The 18594-nt window shown below is 31.0% G+C and overlaps 1 protein-coding gene across 1 annotated transcript; it reads left to right on the forward strand.

Annotated features, from left to right (window-relative positions):
* The first annotated feature begins 35 nt into the window (after positions 1 to 35).
* Positions 36 to 17937, forward strand: LOC107361324 (uncharacterized). Its single transcript, XM_015928140.3, has 17 exons — positions 36 to 838; positions 2477 to 2812; positions 3249 to 3557; positions 5504 to 5685; positions 6260 to 6399; positions 6460 to 6605; positions 7884 to 7965; positions 8441 to 8594; positions 8848 to 9193; positions 10876 to 11472; positions 11561 to 11818; positions 12091 to 12266; positions 13091 to 13224; positions 15102 to 15244; positions 15316 to 15397; positions 16435 to 16588; positions 16675 to 17937. Exons 1-17 carry the CDS (start codon positions 403 to 405, stop codon positions 17407 to 17409), a joined length of 4410 nt encoding a protein of 1469 aa, XP_015783626.2. The 5' UTR covers positions 36 to 402; the 3' UTR covers positions 17410 to 17937.
* The last annotated feature ends 657 nt before the right edge of the window (positions 17938 to 18594 follow it).

The following is an 18594-nucleotide window of genomic DNA, read 5'->3' on the forward strand; positions in this document are numbered from 1 at the left end:
TTTTCTTAAAACCTGTTATGAAACTTAAAGTGAGAGAGGCTAAAAAAAGATCGACTGAAACATCTTCCATTGAAAAAAGTTAGTCTATTATTTAACATTTTATTCTTGTCCTCATCACATCTTATTATAACAATTAAGTGACAGTACATGCCAATCAGTTAATTATGTTTCGCTAATATTAAACTTGTGTCGCGAAATTATCTAAACTTTAAAACCCTCTGTTTTGTTCATTAAGTTGAACAAATTTTCAACAATGCTATGTTTTTGCCTAAGTGTTTTTTTGTGCAATCATCAATAGATAATCAAATTTACTAATTTATACATAATTGATAAATTGGCAGCTCATATTGACCTTACAATTTTGTGTCTAATAATCCAGTATCTCAAATAGCTATCATATTAATGATGATGATGTTAGTTAATCCAAACCAATGGATGTTTATTGTAATTTTAATAACCTCAGTAGTGAGTCTCATCGATGGATTATCCAATGCATCGACAACAAGACATCGTTTAAACCCATTGAAAGCTCCAGAGAGTAAAGATGATAGTTTATCCTTATTAAACTGCCCCAAAGGGTCAAGGGTTACTTTTGTGAGGACAATGGGTTACAAAACGATTGACACCATATTGGATAGACTACAATTGATCAGCAATTACAGTTGGACTCAGTGTAACTCGCATTGTCTATCAACAAATTCATGTTCCTCATATTTTTTCAATTTCCAACATTCTAATTGTGTTTTGGTCAACTCATCGTATGCTCTTGTAGTTGGTTACAATCTGGAACAAAACTATCACTGGAATTATCACAGGAAAATTTGTTTACCTTCTTTAGGTGAGTAACATCAACCAATCAATCAATCACTTTTTAAGGGGTTAATCAAAAGTCAAGCCATATTATGTGTGTTAACTTATTAGTCATGAAAAAAAACTATCTCTTATTTAAACCAATCAAAAGATTTATTTTTACCAAGACGATTATAAATCTTGTTACTTCAACTGAAATTCATTGATTTCACTCTTTGTCTTAACCTGTAAAATCTCTTTGATTCAAGTTTCATCTTGAAACTTAAATCTATTGTTGTCCACAATTTATCCACAATCCATTATTAGATTGTTAGTTTGCCGATTGACCTTCAATTGAAATGAAAACATTGTACAAAAATTTCATGAAAATTTCTGAAAACATATTTTTACCAAATTATTATCTTCGTTGGAGTAAAAATTATCTCCTTTCCTACAACTAAATATACTGTACATGAGTATATATTTTTTCAAGACTAACAATCAACTGATCAACCGAGCAAATCATCAACTTACACACTCATCTAATGACAATGTCTGTGGCACCCAATAAAATGTAATAATCCATTGATCGTTGAGGTTAACTTCGATATCTAAACTGAATTGCCTTGAAGAGGAAAAAAAAGGAATTCGAATAGTTTTTATCAACAATTTACTTTTTCAGATCAATCTGAACAATCAAGGTTCCAATTTTTTTCTTTATCTCAATTTTTTTACTCAATTTGATATTCAATTGACTTGAGACTTCACTTTTTTTCATAACTCTTTATTTTTCAAACCAGATTTAGGTTCATTGAAAATAAATCAACTGTAAGCTGAAGTTGAAGCATTTAACAGCAAAAAATATGTTTCAATCATTTCTTACATCAATATTAGAAACAATTAAAAGGCTCATTAATTGCTGCAACATTGCCAATTGGTTTACAAATCACAAAAGCATCAACCAAATCTTCAATCAACCCATCAAAGGTTCACCCAAATAGCCCAAAATCAATGAAAGCAAATTGCTATCGAAAGCTGTAACCAACTAATAGTGATGACAAAAATTGATCAGAATAATTAATAAAAATGAAAATTTCCAATCTCGGAAGTGAAAGTAAAAGATGAACATTTGGTGTGAAATTTTCAATATTTTTCACCAATAACAATAGTAAATGTTGATAATAACAATAATATTGTAAAGAAATATGTTTATTGTTATTGACTTTTACCAGAAATACAATTGTAGCAATGAAGTTGCACTGAAAAATATTTTCATTTTCCCATTGAAAATGAAAGATTCATTGAGCATTCTTTTTCATTAAAAACATGATATTATCATGATTAAAACTTCCGTAAGAGTAAAACTTTGTTTTCTCTGTTGCTTATCCCTTTTCATGTAAACTCTCAAACATGATAAACCTTTTTTCAGTGTCATCTTTTCATCAATCTCTTCCGGTTCCCATTGAATCAGGAACAAGTCACATTGAAGAATAGGAATAACATAAAAAATAATCAATGAAGAGAGTAAATTTCGCTATCAATATATAAATTGTTATTACTTTTAATTGTTGAACTTGAAGTTCAATGAGCTTTCCAAATGCAAATGGTAATGGCTTTAGATTAACTTTCCTTAGCTTTCCATTTCTAAACTTTTACCGATTTAACTTTAATTTTCTTTCATTTACAGATTCATCTACACCAATTTCATCCAATTCATCATCTTCTAGTTCATTATCTTCACCATTCTCATCATGTACAGTTAAATGGTTTTTCGAGAAGGTGCCAAATAGCCAATTACATGGAGTCAATGAGAAGCTACTCAATTCAATTAAAAGTGAAGACGATTGTTTGAGCGCTTGTTTCAATGAGAGACAATTCATTTGTCGATCAGTTCGATTTGATCATGTCAGGTCAATTTGTGCTTTAAGTCGCCATGATAGACGAACATCTCAAGAATCGTTCAGAAAAAATATCAACTCAAACCATCATTCGGTTTCTTATTTTGAAAATCAATGTGTTCAAGGTAAGTCTTTAATTAAATTTCTCTTAATCACAACCCAAAATTAAACTGTTGCTTTCAATTAAAATTTAATTTAATTCTTCAATTAATTACGAAGCAAATTTTGTCTAGTTTTTGGGTTAAGTTATAATTGAGTTAATTTCTGGTTAACAATGAAAATCTTGTATTTCAATTGTTTTACTTGCACTTTACCATCTCGAGGTTTAACCAAGGTTACAATTAAAATTGCAACTTAATCATTGAAAGTTGATAATTGGTAACTGATTATCATTTAAGACAAAAGATTTAAATTGCAATTAAATTGGGACTTTGCTGCTTTCGGAACAAAAAAGTGTTAAATGAAAATTGTTTGAACAGCAAAAATGAAAGTTGCACATTGAAATTAAATGTTTCATTTGATTATCATTTTTATTCTGTATTTATTTTTATTTGATTTCAGAGCCACCAAGATGCACATTCAGGCGTCTAGATGATTATCAACTTAGTGAGAGTCAAATAATGCTTAATTTAACCGGATTAACATTGGAAGATTGTGAGAAAAGTTGCCTTTCAGAGCAATCATTTATCTGCCGTTCATTCATTCATTATCACCATTTGCTTGGTGTATGTTTACTTTCACCTGAAGATTCATTGAGTCTAGGTGAAAATGGGATCAAAGATATCAAAAGTTTAACATTATCATCACCATTATCACCATCAACCGATGGGTTTCCCATGAATCTCTATGAGAAGGCTTCATGCATCGATGGTAAGTACATCATGGTTACATGATTTTCCTACTCAAGTCCCATCAATTAATACACCAAGACATATGCACAAAGTAAATAAGCAAACCAGAATAATTTCAATCAATAAGCCTTCAACTATCAACAATAATCTTTAAAAACGTTGATTCCTCAGTAAATGTTGTTATTTAAAACCTTTAATTAACGTTAAAATTTTTCAAAATTAGTCAATTTTTCGAGTAAATTAGCAAATTGTTTCACAAAATCATCAAATATTTACATTCATAATTGTTAAATTAAATCAATATTTACAATTCAAGATCAAAATATTTCAGCTGTAAATTAAAGTGAAACTGAAACATTGAATGTTGAAATTGAAATCCACAAAATGAAACATTTTCAATGAAAATCATCAAACTTACTCAACCAGTTAAATACACAAGAAATGAATTTTTAAAGCTGAAAAGTCTTAAAAAATTGAACATTATTTTGAGCCAATATCACAAAATCTAATGCGTTTTCAGGTTAACCTCAACTAAATCTTAACATTAAAAAGTGATAATGCATTTTGAATTTCAATTTCATCCGTGATTATCATAGCAGATCATTACTATCACCATTAATGATCACAAAAATCATTGTAATAACCTCTACTAGAGCAGATCGTCTGTTGCCGACAACCCAAAAAAAGTGAAAGAGTTACACCAAAAACGTTGAAACCTTATTAATCTTGCAAAGTAAAGCCAACAAATCGTGCTTAGACTTTTTAATTTTCCTAACTGACATAATTATTACCATTGAAAGAGCCAAATCCTTCAAACTTAACCCTTCACTTTAGCTTCACTTTTTGCTTATCATAAAAATCAGATCAACAATCATCTTAATGGCAAAATAATAGCTAATGATTAACCTTTTTATCCTTAAAAAACAATAATTTAAAATTTCATGTTAACAAGTTTTCCCCTTCAATTGTACGGTTAAGTTGACATGAAAAATGCAAAGCCATAGACTTAATGGTTACTTTGAGTATAACCATTGCAACTAATTTAAATTAACAATCAATGTTTGTATAATTAGGTGGTAATCATTGAAACCATTCATTAAGATTTTGTTTTAAAAAGCAAAATGGCAATTAACCAGTTTGGTTGTTGCTTTTTTTGTTGCATTTCAAGTTTCGTTGATACATTTTTCAGAGCAATGTCTGATTCTGTTTCCATTGTCTATTCCTATTCAATTAGACGCTTTGAAAACACCAAAAATATTGAATAACACTATCAATTATTTTCATCATCGATTCACCTCAATTCATATCTTCCGGTTACAATTTGATATCAAAAAAGACTTTGATTGCAAAAAAAGATTCATCTATTCATTATCAATATCCTTATATAACCCATCACTTATTGTAAAGATTTTCATTGTTGAGTTGAATAACGTCTAACGTGTTGAAGCAACAAGTGAATTGATGTTCAAACGCGTGAAACAAATTAATTCAAATGTTAACTCAGAAACCTTCAATTGTCCCAGACAATGAAATTTTAATGGTTTTAATTTTCATCTTCATTGATGATCAAAGTCAGATCAATATTCAACATTGGAAATTGTCCATTTAAGGTGAGGTTGATCCTAATGAGGCCCTGAAAAGGGATGAAAATGCTGGTGATAATCGCCCTGTGATTCCGGTCTTAATTGATATGAACCAAGAACCAACCCAACCCAATATACTGTGTAAATTGTATAATGTAAAGGTTACAATTTAAATTTACATTTTACTTTTTTTGTCTCATAAATTGTAACCAAAATTTTCACCTTCAATTGTTTGTAGAGTTGAACGTTTATTGAAATGCTAAATGTTTAATCAAGCTGTTTAATGAGCCGCAAAAATTAATATTCAATTGTAACCAAATCAATATTTACTCAACTTGTTAACTAATCAAACCTTTTTCTTGTTTACTTTTTGTTTGTCTAGTTAACATTAAATGTGAAGCAAATGAAATGATTGCAATCATCAAAACTTCAGGACCTTTCAAAGGTCGTCTATTCACTTTAACTCATCCTCAAGAGTGTTACAACATTGGAACTGAAGAGCCTGATGATACAATTGCCCTTTCAATACCTTTACATGGTGGACAGTGTGGAACCCAGAATTTGGTAAATAAAAAAGTCGACCAATGAATAAAAGTCAACAACAAAAAGAAAAGATTGATTCATGAATAGATTTAAAGTTGCATTTAAACCTGAATAAACCTAGGAATAGCCTTAGGGTTGCAAATGTTAGGTGTGCAACAATAATGCCTCTTATATGTTGATTATCATCATTATTTACCTGAAATATTATCATAATAATAATGATAATCTATGAAAAGAGAAAGAGAGAGAAAGAAAAATATTCCACTTTTACTTTTCTCAACTTAATAAGTTTACTTGAGCTTTTTACACTTAATGGTAATCTTAATCGTGATGTTAAGTGTGCAATAATTATCAACAAGTTGATCACAATTAGACTTTTAATCACGATTAAACCATTCTTGAGAGTTGAATAAATTAAATCACTTCCTAGGTTAATAAATAGAAAGCCATTTCAACAATAAACTAAACTACATTTTCAAAGGTTAAGCCTGACATTATTGTTGACTTTTGTTGGAAGGAAAAGTTTAACAATCTTTCAATTGCTCTTGAAAAAGACTAAATTGTTGACTTTTCATCTTAATTTTTAATCTTACAGAGGAATGGTACTTTTGTTAATTCACTGATTGTTCAACGGCATCCATTGATTTTAAGAGAAACTGATAGACGAATCGATGTTGTCTGTGATTACCAGCAAATCACTCGTAAACTGCGAAGTGGCAAACAAGTCTCTGAAGGGTAAGACTTTGATAGTTCATCTTTGATTGAACTACAATTAACTTGATTTTTCTTCAATAGCGATGCAATTGCAATGACTCAAGTTGTGACTGGACTGGCCTCTACTCCACCGGTCAGACTACGAGTAGTCAACTCGACTGGAAACGAGGTGAAGGATGTTGAACTTGGTGATCCTTTATACCTGAAGGTTGAAATGTTGGATGAAAGTAAGCAGCTTAATTCAATTTAAAACAATATGATCACAATTGAGGAAACAGTAAACAATGATCAACACTGTCAATGGTCAGATAACCTTTAAATGATGATGATAATCATTTTCCTCTTCCCATTTTAACCTTAATTGTTGTAATTAATTAGATTTTACAAGGAAGAAGTTTTTTTTCTTATATTTTCACTTTGATATAAAACAAAAGCTCAAAGTAAAGCTTGTTAGTCCATTTTCATTGCGTGTGTCACTACTCTTGACTCTACAGTTGGTTGAACAAAACGCTACTTGATGTTAATGACGATCACAATTAATGATGATGATAATGATGATCATGAAGCTTCCTACTTTCTCTGTCTCTTTCCTTAAAAACCGGAATAAAAAGAAAGTAAAAATTGTTCAAGTTCAATCAGATTGATGATACTTTTAAATGAAATTTACTGAAACGCTTTTTGTTTTTTATTTGATTAACTCATAATTGAACTTGAACTTGTTTCAAAATTTCACCATAAATTGTGCTTCTTACAAAGGTAATGACCGTTAAGGTTAATTGACTAAAAATGTATTAGTTGGACGGAAGTGGCTCAACAATTAAGCTTTAATTATTTTATGCTAATTTTCATTCATAAACAACAGATTATGAAGATTGATACAATTAAAAGAGTTAAAGAAAGCTTTTTATCTTCATCATCATCATCGGCATTATTCATTGAATCTTGGATAACCATTTAGACATGTTATTGTTTCTTGAATAGCAATTTCATGATCATGATTAAGTACAGATTAATGTATATCAATCAAAAGGAATTGTTAGTAAAATAATTTTGATGGATTAACTAATTGCAAGTTTAAAACAAATCAATCACAGAAGCAAACCTTGAAGATTTACAATTCAATTAAACGAGAACAAATTTGAATTATCAATCAAAATGACTGGCTAATTGTATGATTAGTAAATCAACTAGACAATTAAAGGTTAAACAATATGTCAAGCTTGACTTAATGTTTCATTGAAAATATGAAAATGAAAAAACAGAATGAAAATGAAACCAATGAAAAGAGACCAGAACTGATTGAAATTGTTATTTAATGAACAATAAAAGCGACGGTTAAACAGTTGATTTTTAATAAACTGTCTGATTGCTAAAGTGTAATAACCTATCATTTAAAATTTAATGACCGTGAACCTGTTGATCGTTAACTAACCTTGTTATTTCACAGCATCTTAATGGCCCTCAATAATCAGTAATTAAACATTAATTTTGTATTTCTTTCAAAGGTGTCTTCGGTATTTTTGGCAGTGAACTTGTAGCCAAAAGCGGTGAAGGAAGTGAATCTGTTGTATTAATTGATGATCAAGGGTGAGTGTAACAAATTTAATGTTATAATTATGTTTGCAAAGTGAATTTAAATCATTGATAGTCAACAATTAATTGTCTCAAATGGCACTAAATTTGCATATTTTAAAATCGAAACTTGAGAAAATAAATTTTTGTTGTAAATTGCGGTCAGCAGTTGTTTGGAAACAATTCAAGTCCATTAGTTTGAGGTTAATTTTTTTTCTATCGCCCAGTGATTAGCATTTATAACAAATTAATTGATTGTTTAAACCTGATGATGATTATCATGAACTTATTGAACAAAAGTCCGTGAGATTTTGAAACCTTTCCGGACTTGCAGTCAGTATTGATGTTGATGAGTATTTCAGTTTTTTTTACTGCTTCTTATTATAACTTTGCGTTTCCACCTTGAATCTGGAATCCTCCTCATCAATGATGATTTCCGCTTTTATTTGCATCTTCACATGTTACATCTTCTTTTTTTTCATCACTTTAGCTGTCCTGTTGAGCCAAATGTATTTCCTGGATTAGCCAAAGCTGATCGCACTTCCAAGGCGCTGGTTGCACCATTCCAAGCCTTTCGCTTTGCCACTGACCCTTCAGTTAAATTTCAAATGACCGTTTCATTTTGTTTGGATACTTGTCCACCGGTTAGTATGAAAAAAACAAGGAAAAGCTGAATCTCAAATAACATGGAATCAATCATTTTGATGAATCTTGTTAATCGTTTTTCATTCAAATTAGATTATTGTATGATGAGACTTTTTTTCAACTTGGTTTACCATCAATTGTAATCAAATGATTGAATTGCTTCTTCCTCGTTTACTTAATCAATCTTTAATTTGTCTTCACTTTTAACTTTTTGTGTTTATGCGCTTTTGCCCATCAATTTAATATCTTCAGGTCAGCTGCGGTGGCGATAAATTGAACGAGACAACATCAAATGCAAACGCTTATGAGATAGTCGGACGAACTGGACGATCAGATGAATCTTTTGGTAAAAGAAGGCGTCGTCGGTCAGATTTTTCTGACGTTGACAGGGTTTATGGTTCATCTGATAATGCAGCCAAATCTGACAAGGAAGCTCAATCGGGTGACATATTGACAGACATAACGATGGAAACTACATTTTTCATTGTAAACAATTTAAAGGCAGATTCATCACTCAATGAATCAACCAAATTGAAACACATTCGTTCCTTAAAACACCAAACCGATGTCAACTCAAAGCGAGATATTCAAATTTTGGGTAAGAAAATTATAACCTAACAGTTGACATGAGATAAAGATTGACCATCAAATTATCAATATAACAGTTTCACTTGTTGTTAAACTGTTATATTCCTTCCTCTTTCTGGTGACCGTTACAAGTTAACTATCAAGTTAACAGTTATTGTTGTAAATTTTAATTACATCTGTGAGACAAAGCCATGGTAATTTAGCATAAAATTTGAGTACAAAGTATTAAAAAAAAGGTTTACTCATGGAACCCTGACAAAAGCTGATAATGAAAATTAACCAGAAACACAAATGAATATGTATTTTACATACTCATTAAAATTAAGGGTAAGAGTTCAGTTGAGTCTCTTCTTTCACAATGTTTATCACTATAATTAAGATGATTATTTTACAATGAATGTTAATGGTAATAAGAGGAAGTGTCAAAACTGAAAGCCAACGCATTTTTTGTTTTCATCATTTTGATGGTCCAAAAGGCATCCCAACAAATATATATTTGCACATAAATGAGACTCACTCTCACCAGTTTGTTTCAAGGCTTGAATCTTTTGTCTTTCAGTTACATTTTAATTACAATTAGGTCTAAACAATATTGTGCCTTTTACTTCCGTATAACAGGTTTACATCATTAAATTAGTTGATAATGATAGTAATAATAGTGTAAATGATAACAGTTATTCCTAACAAATCAACATTTTACCATTTCCTAACCAGTGTTCACCTGTTTACACCAATGACCAAAAACCTTTTTCGGATACTTTTATGGTTCCATTATTGCCATCCTCGTCTTCCCCATAATCATCATTTTACCCAAATAACCGGAGACTTCCGTCCTCTTGGTGACCCTGTAATAGCACTGTGATATCTTGAGATTTCCCTGGTTTTATTGCTTCTCATCCTTCAACCTGAAAGATTATCATTCCGCCTTTTATTGAGCTTAATCAATTCAACTGACTAATGGCCAAACTCACTTGGTTTATTGTTGCAAATCAACAGAAACAAATTATTTAACAAATTATCCATTCATTGGGAATACTAACTTGATGTGTTGATCCTTTTGTATAAATCTTTTGCTTATTCCGCTCTTTTAGTCCTCATTTCAGTGCTTATGTATTTTGGTCACTTTTTGTTTTCTTGCTTCACAATTTAGTTTAATTGTTGAGCAATTAAAGTTGATTTGAAAGTTACATTTATATTCAGATGTTAAACTCTGAAAATTGTTTCCATTTCACTTTAACTGTCTACTTTTGTTAACTCTTACCTTCTTGTCTCAATGTTATCGTTCGATGACCTCAGGTCAATTTCTGTAATCCTGTCAACATGAGCTGAAACCGTGTTGAAACCAAAGTTCAGTGGTTAGAATGTATTATGGATCATGATATAAATAATGAATAACAATGATTAATGATATTAAAAAGGGCAATGTATTATTCCCTTTGTAAGTACATTTTCAATGCATGAGAATCATTGGACTTCACGTAGAGACTTATTCATTTAACTCACACACTGATTACATTTACTTTCATTACTATCACTTTCAATAAAAGTTTAATTACTGTTAAAATTAGCCAGTTAAGTGGAGAAAACAAACTTAAATTGTTTTCATTTGCAACCTTTTCAATCTAACAATATTATTTCCAGTAAATTAATCATTATTTTAACCAAATAATTTAATTTTTCTTTAACCTTTAGCTTGCAACTCATCTGAAGTTCATTTTGAATTATTGTCTGGTTCCATGTTGGCTGCCAATGCTTACAAAATAACTCGAGATCTCGATCCTGGCGTTTGTTTGAAATTGTGTCTCCAAGACTCTTCATGTCTATCAGTCAATATTGATTATAAGAAAGGAACCTGTTCATTCAATGGTCAAAATTTGAGGACTTCAGGAATAGACCGTAATCTAAGATCAAGTCCATTCTTCAATTATTTTGAGAAAGTTTGCTTGATTCGATCACAATCATCTGCAGCCTCAACGCCATTAACAAATTCAACAATCACACCTCACTCCGTGTCTTGTTCAAATAAGGATTGGTCTTTTGAACGGATCCGAGGTAAAGAGTTAATAGGATTACCTTTTGAAAAGATAGTGGTTGAGGCATCAACTCGTGAACAATGTGAATTGGCATGTTTAGATTACCAACCATTCACCTGTTTATCTGCTGAATTCAATTACCAGATGAATGAATGTCGACTAAGTCCATACAACAGATTTTCATCTTTAAATAAACAGGTTCGTCTTGAGCCATCAACATCCTTAGTTGATTATCTGGAAAACAATTGTGCTCAAGGTAAGCTCAATGGAATCAAACAAAATCCATGGAAAAACATTGAATTAAAAATGGCATCAACTTATTCATTATTTTTCATCCTTTTCAGGTCCAAGAGCTTTTTGCAGTTGGAAATCCTCTAAACAAAATCGTCTAATCCTATCCGATAAAACAATAATCACAGCCAATGCAACAACCTGTCAAGATGAATGTCTAAACAGTCAAAATTTCATCTGTCGCTCCTTCACCTTTGATTCAGTTTCATTAACCTGTTCATTAAGCCATCACACCAGAAGATCAGTCCCAGGAGCTGCGCTTTTAAAAACACCTTCATCAATAGTCTATGAGATATCAACCTGTTTCGATGGTAAATCAATCAACCCAAAACTCCTTAGACTTTCCATTAAACCAAACAAGCTGTCAAAATGTTTAAATTTGAAATCAACACTAAAAACTGTTGAATAGTTAATTTGATGAACAATTTACTCCAACCCAACTTACACAATGAAATATTAACTCATAAACATTGAACCTTCAATATGGTGTTAACAGCTTGTCTGGTTCAATTTAACCCAAACCATTGATACATTCAATATATTTTGATGATATAATTATACTAATTGTACTTATATTTTACAGTCTCCATTGATTGTGGACCCGATATGATGAAAGCAAAAGTAACATCAAGCACATTATTTCAGGGTAAATTATATGCTCGGGAAAGGCCTACTTCATGTTTTGTTGATATTGCCAATTCAATGGACTTCACTTTACCCATACAATTGAAAGGAGATGATTGTGCTACTCAAGAAGAGGTAACAAAGCCTTTAACCAACCTTGACCATGAAAAGTTTTTTTACCTTTTTCTTGAAGGTATAACCCTGACCTTGCCTCACAACCTTGACCTAAACTTATAACCTAGAAACTGACCTTTCAACCGTGTCCTTAACCTTTAGTGAACTTACAAAGAAAAACCTTGACCCTCCAAACAATGGTTTAAAGGTCGACACAAAGAAAACCCTTGAACTGTTTTCCAGTTGAAAACTGACCTTGATTATTGACTGGGCAAAAAGAGTAACCAAGTTGACCTTCGACTGACAGAAGGCCTTTAACTTTGAACTTGTTTGACCCAAAGCGAGTTATTTTGTTGATGAACAAAATCTCAACATAAAGCACTTGAAAGATTTTAGATTCATATTAATTAACTTAACAAGGTTTTACTTTGTTGCTTTCCCACAAACTGTCAAGATCAATGAGAATGATAATTTCAATTGCAATTTAACTTTTGACATGATCGTATCCCATCATGAATAACATTATTATATCACAGAAATGGTCGCACGCAATTTTTCCCACTCACCTTTCATCTTTCATGTTAAATTGTTGACTTGTCAATTTGTATAACTTTACATGGACATCATCATTGAGACTCTCATAATAATGTTAACAAATAGCGATAAATATCAATCTTTTTCATTCCAATTATCACATTTTCCCTTAACTTTGTGGGTTTCACATGAAAAGCAAAAGACTTGATTCAGTATAATGACAATAATACACCAATCATGCTAATTAATCATTAATCTGTTTCTCTCTTTTTCTCCTTTTCTTTTCAATATCTTCCAATTGTCACCCAAAGTCTGAAGGAACCTTTATCAACACTCTGATCATTCAAAGCAACGATCATGTAATAACGTCAGTTGATAAAGCAATCGGAGTTCGCTGTTCATATGATGTTGGCAATATAACCGGAGAAACAGTGTTGAACATTGAGTGAGTATAATTAACCAGTTAAATCAGTCTATAACCATTACATGGTCATCAACATTATCCGCAATTTAAACAATTAGATGAATTTCATTCAATCTTAATCAATCTTAACCATTGTTTAAATCAGTTTCAAAGAGATGAGAAATGAAAGGCTCAAAAAAATAGAAACATCAAATCTGGTTTAAAGACAAGATTTAAACATTATGTTGAACAAGTTGATCTTTTTGTTTACAATTTGCGCTCTTGAATATTACAAAAAACAAATTGTTGGTTAAATTATAATTGTAAATCATTTAACTGTATGCTAATCAGGTTAGAATGAGCCATTCTCATTATAAAAAAGCAATAAAAGGTCCAAGTTTCTCAAAATGCTGTTTAGACATGATTGTTAACATTTTTTCCAATGAGGTTTACACACAATGAGGTTTACAGCGGTGTTTACAATTATGTTTACAATCAAGTAAACAATCAACCTTGATGATTTACCTTGTTCTCAGGGTAAAACAATTGTACCATTAGGTATTATGTAAATAACCCAAAACAATAAGGATAATGATAATGGTTAAGAATTGAAAATTTGGCCTAAACAATGGAAACTCTAGTGACATGATTTAAAGTCATCGTCACCAGACAAAAAAACGTATAAATCCCTTGAGTTTGTCTTACCTTTAATCTCTTCTTTTCAAACTTGTGGGAAAACTCACAGAGAAGATGAAAAAGAGCTGGTGATGATGATGATGATTATGATGATGATAGAAACAGAATAAGTAATAAGATAAATACGTAATGTTGTAGAGTGTAAAATAAAAGGTTAAGTCAAGTCGATTTCGGGCTCACTCATTATTAAGACAGTCTTAGTAATTCAAGCTTTTCTTCTTCTTCTTCTTCATCTTCTTTCTAAGGCCGGTTCCATCAGTGAATAACAAGAAAATTTCCTTGGAGGTAAAGAAAATGGTCTCAGGCAAAAGGGGATTTATACTCGTTGCTCGGGATTAAAATTGTTTCTTCTTTATAACTTCTTCTTCTTCTTCTTACTTCTTGATTCTTCCATTTATAAACAATCTTTATATTATTATATTACCTCAAGCCCGTTACCGATGTTTTGACGATAAATGATAATTGACCTCAGGCCACAGTCTCCATCTCAACAGACACACGCACAACAAAATGCTTTACAGTGCTAAACAATTTTGCACGCAAGATAACAACAGATTCAGAATCTTTTACCTTTGGTGAGACAAACAAACTCATCTCTTTATTTTATTATTTTCAATTTTTTCACCTTTTCTACCTTTTTTTCATAATCTTATGTATTTCTGCCTCTCTCTCTGTCTATCATCCCAATCATCCTCTTTACCTTTACCCTTAACCTTTCTCCCTTTTCATGTATTTATATACATTAACAGAAAAGTATTCAACTTTTACTTTTCATCTTCTTTTATTATTATTATGATTACTATTTGTATTGCTAAGATTATCACTATTATATCAACCATTATAATATTGCAATTTTTTGAAACATTTCTTGAAGCTTAATTATCTTACCTTATTTCTTGTTACAAAAATGCTCTTAGACCATTAAAATGAAGGTTTAATTTTACCTTTGATTGCATACAAAATGATTTACATTTTTTATTTTTACCAATATCTAAATGTTAATGATACACATTAGTAAAATGGTCATCATTAGCATGATTGAATCATTTATTTACATTGAAAAATTGTGATTGATGGTCAACAAATGATTGAAGAAGAGCTCAAAACCAAAACAAATGGTTAATGGAATGATTAAATGAAATCTGATAATGTATAATGGCCATTAAACAGTTAACAATACAATAAATTAAACACTAATTGATATCTTCTTGTCTTTTATCCAGTCAATTGGGTTTAACTGATAGGGAACAAAATTCACCTTCATTGCCTGATTTATCATTTCACATTATGGACTTAAAGGGAACAGATAAAGAGGTTGTTAATCTTGGTGAATTATTACGAGTTCAGGTTCGAATGAGCGATGAAGGTAAGTTAATTAGACAAAGAAAAATGACGATTTATCTAAAAAATGTTTCCTCAAATGACACCTTTTCACAGATACTTATGGCATTTTTGTGCGTAACTTGGTAGCCAAGGATGAAACTGGAAACAACAATTTAACATTAATCGATCAAACAGGGTAAGATTATTAAATTATTGAGCAAATGATTGACGCATTGTTAAACTTGACTGGTTGTTGTTTCAATCAGAAAACAAGAATTCAGAAGTAAATGTTTGAATTGCGTTAAAATTGTTATTAAAGGCATAACAATGATTCAACTTGTTATTTCCAACTCTTCACTGATTTCATTATTAACTGTTTCCCATTTTTGATGGTTTAACCTTGCACATCAAATTGTCAGAAGCTTAGGTTTATATGTTTATGTCAATTAGTTGATTGTGATTAAGGAATTAAAAAGCTGCAAGAAAAAGCCTCTTTTTGGGTTTACCGTTTTGCTAATAATTTTTGACAATTTTTTGCTCTTGAAAAATAGTTCAACATTCAGTTTGAATCTTGTATTTATATAATCTTTTGGTAATTTATTTTATAACTAAAAGTAAATAATTGAGTTGATTTGTGGCCATTCAGTTGGTTATTAAATTGTTGATCTGTCAACAGATTTATCTTGATCATCATCTTTCCATTTTGTCCAGTATTTTTATCTCAACATTTACCTGTTTTCTGGTTAAATCTGTTGTAAGAGAACAAAGTCATCGATCTTTTCAAGAAGCTTACCTTGAAAACATTTCAATAATTAAATGATAATCACAATTTAAGCAGTGTCATTGGATAGCATTTTGATGGGTTTACAGGTCAATCTGTGAATCCATTTTCTGTTTCACTTATTCATCTTCATTTTTTTCATTACATCTCTGATCATCTCCATGATCATCTTGAGACGATTGATGATCCCATAATCACGCTGAGGTAATAGGCTAAACATTATTTGTTTTTTGCTTCTGCTCAACATTAAATCTTTAACTTGTTAACTTCCGTAAGACTTAACTAACTCAGGTCATGCAATGTTACTTAAGCAAAAACGCAGAAGAGCTCAGTCTTTTATACTCTTAAGGTTAAACATAATCAACAATCAAATAGTGATCATTGTTTGAACTCTAGATTAATTGATTACAATTTTAATTTATATCTTTATTTATGGCCTTTTCATGTTTCAGATGTCCAGTTGAATCTAAACTGATGCGAGAAGTGCGAACAATCGACAAGAAAAGTAAATCTCTGGAAAGCTTTTTTGAAGCCTTTTCATTCACTGGAAGTAGCACTTTAGAGTTGGAAGCTGATGTTGAAACTTGCTTGGAACGCTGTAGACCCGTAAGTTAATTGCACCATTTAATTTCACCACATTTTAATCAACACAGAACCTAATTGCAATTTAATTCTCTTCTTATTTTATTTAGGTTCAATGTCAAGTTGCTTCTGGTCGATCTGAGGATGATTATGATGTGGTTGTTTCTTATGGTCGTAAACGTCGATCCATTAAAGCACGAAATCAACCAACTGGTCAACCAATTGATACCAAACGAATGAGTAAAACTCTGTCCATTAGAGCGGCACAATTTGGTCTGGATGGATCGACTGATTCCATTGGAAAAGCGCATTACATTAATGGAGTCCTAATAACCAGAGCAACATCCAATTCTTTGCGAAAAACTAATTCAAATGAATCCAATATGGTGTCAATGGTGTCCTCTAATGATGCTTCATATGATAAAGAGACTCGTCCATTAGCTTTGGAAACAGATTCAGATTATGATTTGTCTAATCATCATAATCTTGCCTCTAATTATGAACAAACTGATAATAATAGCAATAGTATTGAAGATGAAACTTCAATCGCTGCTGCTGCTGCTGCTTCAATTGATGAAGACAAACAGTTCAATAATAATCATAATTACAATAATGGCAATGATGATAACGATGATGATGATGTTGTTGATCCAATGAAGGTTAAAACTGGTTTCAATCTTCTTGAACCAACCACATTGGCAACTTTCATGGGAATAATGATTATCATTCAAACCCTTCTATTGATTATCGGACTAATTGTTGCCTCAAGGCTACGTCAATCCAATCAACAGCAACAACACAAAATCCAATCAACTGATCATTTTGTTTCCATCTACAAGCCATAATTAAGAAATTACCAGTTCTCTTCATAACTTCTTCATCACCATCACCATCATTATCATCTTTTAAATAACCATCCAAGTTCAATCTTGATCACCTAGAATCAAGAGGATAACCAAACAAAATCAATATTTGAGTTCTAATTCTATACTAATACAAGATTAGACTCGTAAAATGATTTGAAATAACATTCACTAAACACTAACCGTTCATCTTCATTGATCAAATGATCGTCATCATTGCCATTATCACCAATCATCAGGATGATCTCGAGAGCAGATTTGAAACCAACTAAGCCTTTGTATTATAAAATGTGTAAACTCATTCCAATCTCAACCCAATTAATTTTGCTCTCAAGCAACTCAACTATGCATTATATCATTTTCAATAATCACTCAATCTGTGCACAAATTTAAAAACTGTAAACGTTTTATTTGTAAATCACAGTTGAAATGGACGAACCAAATCCTCCGAATTTGTAAACTCATCAATTTAATTTATTGTCATCCCATTAAACCATCAAATTGTAACAATTTTTTGTCTACTTTCAATAATTTCAATCAATCGTGTAAAATAGTATTTCCAGGTCAAAATAATTTCAAATGAAAGTGTCTCATTGTGAATGAAATAAAGCACTTTAGACCAATTTAATCAAACGTTATGATCAGATAATAACTTACTTTGACTATTCAGTAAAAGTCCATTGAATAAACCAGCAACATTGAGTTTTATTTTCAACCTAAACAGGATGAAAAGTACAGAGAAAGGAAAAAAAAGGTTGAAATGTTTGAAGCATTTCACAAAAAATGAACATTTCAAGATAAAGGTTATAATTACGATTAGGAATGAAAATAAACGTTAAATATAATAATAGACATCATGGATAAGCATAAAAATATATACAATATACTTTGACATCAACATGAAAACTGGTTATCTCTTCATTGATAAATTACTAGAGAGTAAAAAAAAGTATAAAATATGAAGGAGAAAAAATTCTGAACGAAATACATAAAACCAAGAAAATATGATTTAAAGATAGAGGTTAAAGCTTCATCAGGGCGTCTCGTGGCCAGAGTGTACTTATGGCGGTCAGTGAACGTAGTTAACAATGCAAACATAATGATAATTTGGCTTAACATATCGATCGCACTTTCCCTTCAACAGCTTTAAAAAAGCACTCACATTGT

The sequence above is a fragment of the Tetranychus urticae genome, chromosome 1, assembly GCF_039701765.1.
Source record: "Tetranychus urticae isolate SD_2017Ah chromosome 1, NJAU_TeUrti_SD_1.0, whole genome shotgun sequence".
NCBI classification, from domain to species: domain Eukaryota; kingdom Metazoa; phylum Arthropoda; class Arachnida; order Trombidiformes; family Tetranychidae; genus Tetranychus; species Tetranychus urticae.

Excerpts from the sequence above, each read along its gene's own strand:
- LOC107361324 (XM_015928140.3), top strand. The coding sequence starts at position 403 with ATGATGATGATGTTAGTTAATCCAAACCAATGGATGTTTATTGTAATT. Across the intron at positions 15,245-15,315 it reads GGTTCGAATGAGCGATGAAG|ATACTTATGGCATTTTTGTG; the intron begins GTAAGTTAATTA and ends ACCTTTTCACAG. Across the intron at positions 15,398-16,434 it reads ACATTAATCGATCAAACAGG|ATGTCCAGTTGAATCTAAAC; the intron begins GTAAGATTATTA and ends TTCATGTTTCAG.